At 47.4% G+C, this 10,093-nt stretch overlaps 1 protein-coding gene across 1 annotated transcript; it reads right to left on the bottom strand.

Moving 5' to 3' along the window:
• Nucleotides 1-8,380: 8,380 nt before the first annotated feature.
• LOC116361446 (proline-rich protein 2-like) lies at nucleotides 8,381-9,760 on the bottom strand. The gene has a single exon (XM_031815880.1). The coding sequence runs from the start codon at nucleotides 9,758-9,760 to the stop codon at nucleotides 8,381-8,383; it is 1,380 nt and encodes a 459-aa protein (XP_031671740.1).
• Nucleotides 9,761-10,093: the final 333 nt, after the last annotated feature.

Here is a 10,093-nt window from a genome sequence, read left to right as displayed (position 1 = left end):
CTGGCCAATAACACGACGTTCTGGCCAATAACACGACGTTCTGGCCAATAACATGACGTTCTGGCCAATAACACGATGTTATAACACAACGTTCTGGCCAATAACACGACGTTCTGGCCAATATCACGACGTTCTGGCCAATAACACAACGTTCTGGCCAATAACATGACGTTCTGGACAATAACACGATGTTATAACACAACGTTCTGGCCAATAACACGACGTTCTGGCCAATAACATGATGTTCCGGCCAATAACAGGATGTTCTGGCCAATAACACAACGTTCTGGCCAATAACACGACGTTCTGGCCAATAACATGACGTTCTGGCCAATAACATGATGTTCTGGCCAATAACACGACGTTATAACACGATGTTCTGGCCAATAACACGACGTTCTGGCCAATAACACGACGTTCTGGCCAATAACATGACGTTCTGGCCAATAACACGATGTTATAACACAACGTTCTGGCCAATAACACGACGTTCTGGCCAATATCACGACGTTCTGGCCAATAACACAACGTTCTGGCCAATAACATGACGTTCTGGACAATAACACGATGTTATAACACAACGTTCTGGCCAATAACACGACGTTCTGGCCAATAACATGATGTTCCGGCCAATAACAGGATGTTCTGGCCAATAACACAACGTTCTGGCCAATAACACGACGTTCCGGCCAATAACATGATGTTCTGGCCAATAACACGACGTTCTGGCCAATAACACGACGTTCTGGCCAATAACATGATGTTCTGGCCAATAACACGATGTTATAACACAACGTTCTGGCCAATAACACGACGTTCTGGCCAATAACACGACGTTCTGGCCAATAACACGACGTTCTGGCCAATAACACAACATTCTGGCCAATAACACGACGTTCTGGCCATTATTATTGAGTATCCAGTTCAAGACCCCCCCCCCTCTGGGAAATATATCAGTAAATCATCCACGGTGAAACGGCAGCTCATGGCGTCTCTCCTGTGTTTAGCCTGAGGTAAGGTTAAGGTTAAGGTTAAGGTTAAGGTTAAGGGTAAGGGTAAGGGTAAGGTTAAGGGTAAGGGTAAGGGTAAGGTTAAGGGTAAGGGTAAGGTTAAGGGTAAGGTTAAGGGTAAGGTTAAGGGTAAGGTTAAGGGTAAGGTTAAGGTTAAGGGTAAGGTTAAGGTTAAGGTTAAGGGTAAGGTTAAAGGTAAGGTTAAGGTTAAGGGTAAGGTTAAGTTAGTCTGCGCCTGTGTGAGTTGTTCGTACAGCTGTTAGTATTTCAACCAGTCAGTCAGGCTTACGTTTGGCAGGTCTGGTTTGGCTGATATAAGAGATGACTCCGGGTGCGTCCCAATTGGCACCCTCGCCTCCAAATAGTCCCATTGGCCATTGCTAGACGTAGTGCACTATGAAGGGAATAAGGTGGCGTTTGGAAGGCAGCTTGGATCCAATGAGGCGCTGTACCCGGGCATCTCCTTACGGAGTTTAAAAACACCCTGCTACTATCAGCACGCCATCTGCTGTCTACCTACCTAGGGAAGTGAGTGACACACGCACGCACACACACAGAGATACACACACACACACACACACACAGAGATACACACACACACACACAGAGATACACACACACACAGAGATACACACACAGAACGAGATACACACACACACACACAGAGAGATACACACACAGAGAGATACACACACAGAGAGATACACACACAGAGAGATACACACACAGAGAGATACACACACAGAGCGAGATACACACACACACACACACACACACACACACACACACACAGAGATACACACAGACCTACCTGGGGAGCAGGGGAGTAACTGACACAACAATCAACAGTGATGTTGTGTTATTCACTAGCTGCAGCCACTCTCCTAAGGCCCTGCTGGTTGTAAGAGCCACACGCTTTTATCAGCATTATCATTCTTATACTTGTTTTATCACGTAGGGAATATGTTGCGTATGCAAAGCAAACAATAAACAAACAATATAAACAGTAAATTTGGCCGCAGCTCATATATATATATATATATATTTTTGGGGGGATGGCAGCTTGTTGGCTAACAGAGCAAATACAACCTGGTTGAAATGTTCTGGGAATGTTCTCACTCAGTTACAATAGATTACACTGGGGATATTACCTCTTTCTTTCCTGTTTGGAGAATAGCTCTCAGATACCGTCTATATTTATGTTTCCCGAAACTCTGCACTACTTTTATTAAGCCAATATTCTATAAGAAATGCTGGCACTCAGTACCGGCCCAATTCAAGCACTGATAATATCTAAAACAACAATATATATATTTTATATATTAGCTCTAAAGCAGAGGATGACTGTAAGATATGTTGTTTATCAACTTTAAAAGGGGCATTGATTCTTGGACTGTGTGGAAATGACTCATGTTCTCTTGCTGTTAATAGTTAAGGGATTTATCTTGGTTGATTTCCAACTCCATTAAGATCTCTGGTGATGATTATGAGCCCATTAAACTAGTTGATTGAATGAGTAAGAGTCATTGAGTACTCTGTTGATTCATAGACTGTTCTGTTTTTTTATTCTGCTACATTTTCAGGTGTTCCTCCTCCACATTAAAATAAGCTGAACGCCCTCATCACCACAACAACATGGCTTCGTCCCCAATGGCACCTTATTCCCTTTAAAGTGCACTACTGTACTTTAGATGAAAGCACTATGGGCCTTGGTCTAAAGTAGTGCACTACAGGGTATTCATAAAGTACTGAGACCCCTTGACTTTTTCCAGGTTTTGTGACGTTACAGCCGTATTCTCATGAATCTACACGCAATACCCCATAATCACAAAGCACAAACTGGATTTCAGACATTTTTGCAAATGTAAAAAAAAAAACTGCTGAAATATCATATTTACATAAATATTCAGACCCTTTACTAGTTACTTTGTTGAAGCACCTTTGGCAGCGATTACAGCATCGAGTCTTCTTGGGTATGACGCTACAAGCTTGGCACACCTGTATTTGGGGGTGTTTCTCTCATTCTTCTCTGCAGATCCTCTCAAGCTCTGTCAGGTTGGATGGGGAGTGTCGCTGCACAGCTATTCTCAGGTCTCTCCAGAGATGTTAGGACAGAGTTAGTTAATGTCTGGGAAGTGGCGGCGAGGAAAGAGTTAGCTTGCCTTATTTATTTTTGAAACAAGCAGCTAACACCAACTGGAATGAATAAACAGTTGTTTCTAGTAATTAGCTAGCTAGCTAGGTTAGCGAGCTAGGGGTGACAAGTTAGCTGTTAGCTAGTTGACTGGCTAGCGTTTGCGGGATAGGGGTGACAAGTTAGCTGTTAGCTAGTTGACTGGCTAGCGTTTGCGAGCTAGGGGTGACAAGTTAGCTGTTAGCTAGTTGACTGGCTAGCGTTTGCGAACTAGGGGTGACAAGTTAGCTGTTAGCTAGTTGACTGGCTAGCGTTTGCGGGATAGCTTACTAACGCGTTACATAAACAGCTACACAGAGCACACAAGCACCAAAGCCAGTCACCGACTGGTAGTTCCTTTTGGTTGGCCTGGCGTTGCTATCCTGCCTTTGCGAGTCTATCTCCCCACCAACGTTCAAACCAGGCCAACCAGAATGTTCTTGCCCGGTTATAGGATCGAAGAGCGTCGATAGTCCATCAACTACCCATCCGTACATCACAGATACGAGAGAATGGAAACTTCTTCGTATGGTCGGGCCTGAACTATCCGCGGTTTAAAATACAAGCTCCGTGGGCACGAATGTTCTACCTGTGCCAAACCACCATTCACTTCCTTCTATCTAGCACAGTTAGCCTAGCATTTAGCTTCGTGTTGAAATGAAGGCGTGAATGCACACAAACGTGAAGACCGTCAACCATAGGGGGAAAACATCAGAGACTTCCTCGTACGGTCTATTTTGGATATGCTAATCGTATGCCGAGTTCCTGTATTAGTTGCAACTAGGAAACTCTGAAATGTATGACTTGCTTTACTGGTTGACATCGGCACTTGTATAATTACAAACATTTCAGAGTTTCCTAGTTCCGACTAGTATGTGAACGCGGCATTAGACTGGACACTGGACACGCAAACATTTTAGCCTGTTTTTCGCAGCCTGCTAAGGGCTCAGTTTTGCATATCATGGATGTTGTGTGATTATGTTTTTCGCTGGATTTTCAAACAAATCACTTCAAAAAGTAGGCTACCTGCTTAGTTCTATCCACCATAATAATTTCAAAATAATGTATTTTTACTGATTCTATGTACTGGACCGTAAAGCCTACTGGCTATTTTCACCCCTAAGTTTCTGCTTTTAATTTCTGACATTTGATAGACCCTATTCGAATTCCCAACATTTGGTGTGGCCATTTGTTTGTCAACTATAGTTATACATGCAGCTTCTCTTCTGTCATAACTTGTTACCCTAAAAGACTAAACAAAGTAGTGCTAATGTCTTACATCGAGAGAATTAATGTGGTTGAAACACTGTCTGCTAGTTTAATAGTGTCAATGACAACATGGCCCGCTCTTTCAGTTCTGAAAAATAATACAAAGGTTCTACATATGTGGGATGTGCCTCCTGTAAACATCTCTCCGTCTGTCTGGAACACAGACAGAGGGAGAGACGGAGACAAGCCCCAGAGACGCTCACTCCAGCTGCTGCCCAGTCGGCCTACCCTGGAGGGGGAGGGGGGGTTGGGACAGGATGAATGATGAGTGGTTATGATCCTAAGTCACTCAATCATGCTTCATATTGGATTCCTATTGAACTGAATTTCTGAATAATCTAATTATGTTAATAATGAATGATTGTTATGATTGGGTCTTTGTGATGATGATTTTGATTGGATACATGTTATTCTGTTTCCTTTGTGATGCAACACAGACTACCCAGTAAATACACCACTTCCTGCCTCAGTCTCATCCATTCCTCTCTGTCAGCTGACCCGTGACCTCCTGTTCACCTTCACGATTGTAAGGCATCCTACCTGTCCAGCTAATCTTGTGTATCGTGGTCTAACCCCTTAGGTGCCTTTTGGCAAACTGTCATGTGCCTTTTACTGAGGAGTGGCTTCCATCTGGCAACTCTGCCATAAAGTTCTGATTGGTGGAGTGCTGCAGAGATGGTTGTCCTTCTAGAAGGTTCTCCGATCTTAGCAGAGGAACTCCGGAGCTCTGTCAGAGTGACCATCGGGTTCTTGCTCACCTCCCCGAACAAGGCCCTTCTTCCCCAATTTCTTAGTTTGGCCAGGTGGTCAGCTCTAGGAAGAGTCTTGGTGGTTCCAGACTTCTTCCATTTAAGAATAATGGAGGCCACTGTGTTCTTGGGGACCTTCAATGTGGCAGACATTTTTTGGTACCCTTCTCTAGATCTGTGCCTCGACACAATCCTGTCTTGGAGCTCTACGGATAATTCCTTCAACCTCATGTCTTGGTTTTTGCTCTGACATGCACTGTCAACTGTGGGACTGTCACGACTTCCGCCAAATTCGGTCCCTCTCCTTGTTCGGGGTGGCGTCGGGGCACCAGCTACACTCACCTTCTGACGGGGACTTTATATAGACAGGTGTGAGCCTTTTCCAAATCATGTCCAATTGAATTTAACACAAGCGGACTTCAAACAAGTTGTAGAAACTTCTCAAGGATGATCAATGGAAACAGGATGCACCTGAGCTCCACTTCAAGTCTCATAGCAAAGTGTCTGAATAATTATGTAAATAAGGAATTTACATATTTTTATGTTTTGAATACATTTATGTCTAAAACCCCGTTTCCACTTAATCCAATTTTAGAATAAGGCTGTAACGTAACAACATGTGGAAAAGAGTCAAGGGGTCAGAATACTTTCAGAATGCGCTGTATTTAGTGAGTAGGGTGCCATTTGGGACACATCCATTAGTGTCACACCCTGATCTGTTTCACTTGTGTGCGTGCTGGTCTCCACCCCCTTCTAGGTGTCACCGATCTTCCCCATTATCAACAGTGGACTTATGTTCATTCATACCTACCAGTGTTTTCCCCTGCTCCTGCCTGTTCCCCCTGCTCCTGCCTGTTCCCCCTGCTCCTGCCTGTTCCCCCTGCTCCCGCCTGTTCCCCCTGCTCCCGCCTGTTCCCCCTGCTCCCGCCTGTTCCCCTTGCTCCTGCCAGTTCCCCCTGCTCCTGCCTGTTCCCCCTGCTCCTGCCTGTTCCCCCTGCTCCTGCCTGTTCCCCCTGCTCCTGCCTGTTCCTCCTGCCTGTTCCCCCTGCTCCTGCCTGTTCCCCCTGCTCCTGCCTGTTCCTCCTGCCTGTTCCCCCTGCTCCTGTCTGTTCCCCCTGCTCCTGCCAGTTGTCCTGCTTCTGTTTTCTAGTCCTTCCCGGTTTTCACCGTTCTGCCTGCCCCTGACCCTGAGACTGCCTGCCGTTCTGGACCCTGTATACCTTATCTGGATAATTGACCCCTGCCTGCCTTGACCTGTCGTTTGCCTGCCCCTTTTGTTAGGAATAAACGTTTGTTTCTTCAACGCTGTCTGCATTTGGGTCTTACCTCAAACGTGTTAATTAGAGAACAACAGCCCAACAGACTATCCTGTTGAACCCAGGTCTGAAATGGAACCAGCCCTACAGACTATCCTGTTGAACCCAGGTCTGAAATGGAACCAGCCCTACAGACGATCCTGTTGAACCCAGGTCTGAAATGGAACCAGCCCTACAGACTATCCTGTTGAACACAGGTCTGAAATGGAACCAGCCCTACAGAATATCCTGTTGAACCCAGGTCTGAAATGGAACCAGCCCTACAGACTATCCTGTTGAACCCAGGTCTGAAATGGAACCAGCCCTACTGTCACACCCTGACCTTAGAGAGTTTTTTTATTTCTCTATTTGGTTTGGTCAGGTTGTGATGTGGGGTGGGCATTCTATGTTTTGATTTCTATGTTTTGTGGTTCTATGTTTTGGCAGGGTATGGTTCTCAATCAGGGACAGCTGTTTATCGTTGTCTCTGATTGGGAACCATACTTGGGCAGCCCTTTTTCCCACCTGTCTTTGTGGGTAGTTAACTTTGTTTGTGGCACTTAGCCCTGGAAGCTTCACGGTTGTTTCCTCGTTTGTTGTTTTTGTTGGCATCATTTTTATAAGAAAAGAAAATGCTCACCACACTGCACCTTGGTCCACTTCTTCCAATGACGGCCGTGACACCTACAGACTATCCGGCTTCTACAGTACACTGTTGTGTTTGAGTGAGGTCACTGCTATTTAGTCAAAAGTGCTCACGTCTCCACGACAACCAGTAGACTGGACTTGGAAGTGCCTGCGTGGGTGGAATCAGAACAGAACAGGGAAGTGGGTCCATAACATTGTGTTCTAGAAGTAGCTTCACACAATCTCCCCAAAATAAATGTCACATCTAGCTAGAGGTAGATTATGATTACCTAATGGCATCCTATTCCCTAGTTCCTATTCACTAGTCCCTATTCCATATTTACTAGTCCCTATTCTCTTTTCCTCTATTCCCTATTCAGTATTTTCTATTCACTATTCCCTATTCCCTATTCTCTATTCCCTATTCACTGTTCCCGTTCCCTATTCCCTAGTCTCTATTCCTTATTCACTAGTCCCTAGTCCCAATTCACTATTCCCTATTCTCTATACCCCGTTCCCTATTCCCTATTCCCTATTCTCTATTCCTTATTCACTAGTCCCTAGTCCCAATTCACTATTCCCTATTCTCTATACCCCGTTCCCTATTCCCTATTCCCTATTCTCTATTCCTTATTCACTAGTCCCTAGTCCCAATTCACTATTCCCTATTCTCTATACCCCGTTCCCTATTCCCTATTCCCTATCTACTGCATTACTTTCACCAGAGCCCTGAGTCATTCACTATAATGGGAATAGTGTACCATTGTGGACTCATCCAGAGGAATGTATATTTAGCGGCACGGTGACCTTGTTCGTCTTGAACAACATCAATTAAAAGGGTATTTTTTGAAGCATTAAATGAGTCTCAGCATGATACCGTATTGTTACTGGTTTAAATAGCATCCACTGTCTGTTTATAACTGTAGCAGTGCATGGTAACTGGTGACACAGACCTGTGTTCAATGTGTGTTTCAAATACTCAAACACTTTGAGAGTTTGTTTTGAGCCTGTCTAGATGAGTGACATGTTGCTATGGAGACATTTCCATTGGTTTCATTGTGCTGGGCAACAAAGCACAACTAGAACTATTTGAAAGGGCTGACAACAGGTCTGCTAACAATAGGGCAGCCATCTTGCTCCTGACCTAGACAGAGTCCAGTATACACAATCCTTACATCTCACCGCCCTCCACTCTTCTCCTTTATTGCGGGCCCAAGGTCCATCATGTCTTCTCCCTTGGTGAAGGCCCAAGGTCCCTCATGTCTTCTCCCTTGGTGAAGGCTCAAGGTCCCTCATGTCTTCTCCCTTGGTGAAGGCCCAAGGTCCCTCCTCTCTTCTCCCTTGGTGGGGGCCCAAGGTCCCTCCTCTCTTCTCCCTTGGTGGGGGCCCAAGGTCCCTCCTCTCTTCTCCCTTGGTGGGGGCCCAAGGTCCCTCCTCTCTTCTCCCTTTGTGGGGGCCGAAGGTCCCTCCTCTCTTCTCCCTTGTTGGGGGCCCCAGGTCCCTCCTCTCTTCTCCCTTGGTGGGGGCCCAAGGTCCCTCCTCTCTTCTCCCTTGGTGGGGGCCCAAGGTCCCTCCTCTCTTCTCCCTTGTTGAAGGCCCAAGGTCCCTCCTCTCTTCTCCCTTGTTGAAGGCCCAAGGTCCCTCCTCTCTTCTCCCTTGTTGGGGGCCCCAGGTCCCTCCTCTCTTCTCCCTTGTTGAAGGCCCAAGGTCCCTCCTCTCTTCTCCCTTGGTGGGGGCCCAAGGTCCCTCCTCTCTTCTCCCTTGGTGGGGGCCCAAGGTCCCTCCTCTCTTCTCCCTTGGTGGGGGCCCAAGGACCCTCCTCTCTTCTCCCTTGTTGAAGGCCCAAGGTCCCTCCTCTCTTCTCCCTTGTTGAAGGCCCAAGGTCCCTCCTCTCTTCTCCCTTGTTGGGGGCCCCAGGTCCCTCCTCTCTTCTCCCTTGTTGAAGGCCCAAGGTCCCTCCTCTCTTCTCCCTTGGTGGGGGCCCAAGGTCCCTCCTCTCTTCTCCCTTGGTGGGGGCCCAAGGTCCCTCCTCTCTTCTCCCTTGGTGGGGGCCCAAGGACCCTCCTCTCTTCTCCCTTGTTGAAGGCCCAAGGTCCCTCCTCTCTTCTCCCTTGGTGGGGGCCCAAGGTCCCTCCTCTCTTCTCCCTTGGTGGGGGCCCAAGGTCCCTCCTCACTTCTCCCTTGGTGGGGGCCCAAGGACCCTCCTCTCTTCTCCCTTGTTGAAGGCCCAAGGTCCCTCCTCTTTTCTCCCTTGTTGAAGGCCCAAGGTCCCTCCTCTCTTCTCCCTTGGTGGGGGCCGAAGATCCCTCCTATCTCCTCCCTTGGTGGGGGCCGAAGGTCCTTCCTCTCTTCTCCCTTTGTGGGGGCGCAAGGCCCCTCCTCTCTTCTCCCTTGGTGGGGGCCGTAGGTCCCTCCTCTCTTCTCCCTTGGTGGGGGCCGAAGGTTCCTCCTCTCTTCTCCCTTGGTGGGGGCCGAAGGTTCCTCCTCTCTTCTCCCTTGGTGGGGGCCCAAGGTCCCTCCTCTCTTCTCCCTTGGTGGGGGCCCAAGGTCCCTCCTCTCTTCTCCCTTGGTGGGGGCCCAAGGACCCTCCTCTCTTCTCCCTTGTTGAAGGCCCAAGGTCCCTCCTCTCTTCTCCATTGTTGGGGGCCCCAGGTCCCTCCTCTCTTCTCCCTTGTTGAAGGCCCAAGGGTCCCTCCTCTCCTCTCCCTTGTTGGGGGCCCCAGGTCCACCCAGTGCTCCTCCTAAATGCAACAGAGCAAATGTCTATCCTCTTTTCTCCTCTTTCTCTTCACACACACGCACAAACACACACACACTTACAAGCACACACGTAAACACACAGACACTTCGATGCAACAGAGTGATCTACAATGAGCTGTTTGACCCCATTAGCTGCCAGCTAAGTATTTCACTCCAGGCCGCTTCGCCATTAAAGGTTTTCAGTTTATTAGCGTGTATTTATAGCCTCTT

This window comes from Oncorhynchus kisutch, unplaced genomic scaffold (assembly GCF_002021735.2).
Source record: "Oncorhynchus kisutch isolate 150728-3 unplaced genomic scaffold, Okis_V2 scaffold676, whole genome shotgun sequence".
Taxonomy (NCBI): Eukaryota; Metazoa; Chordata; class Actinopteri; order Salmoniformes; family Salmonidae; genus Oncorhynchus; species Oncorhynchus kisutch.
The sequence above is the reverse complement of the archived record's forward strand: the minus strand, read 5'-3'. Positions and strand labels throughout refer to the sequence as shown.

Bases quoted from the DNA above. Each gene is read 5' to 3' on its own strand.
- LOC116361446 (XM_031815880.1), bottom strand. From the start codon at position 9,760: ATGGAGAAGAGAGGAGGGACCTTGGGCCTTCAACAAGGGAGAAGAGAG.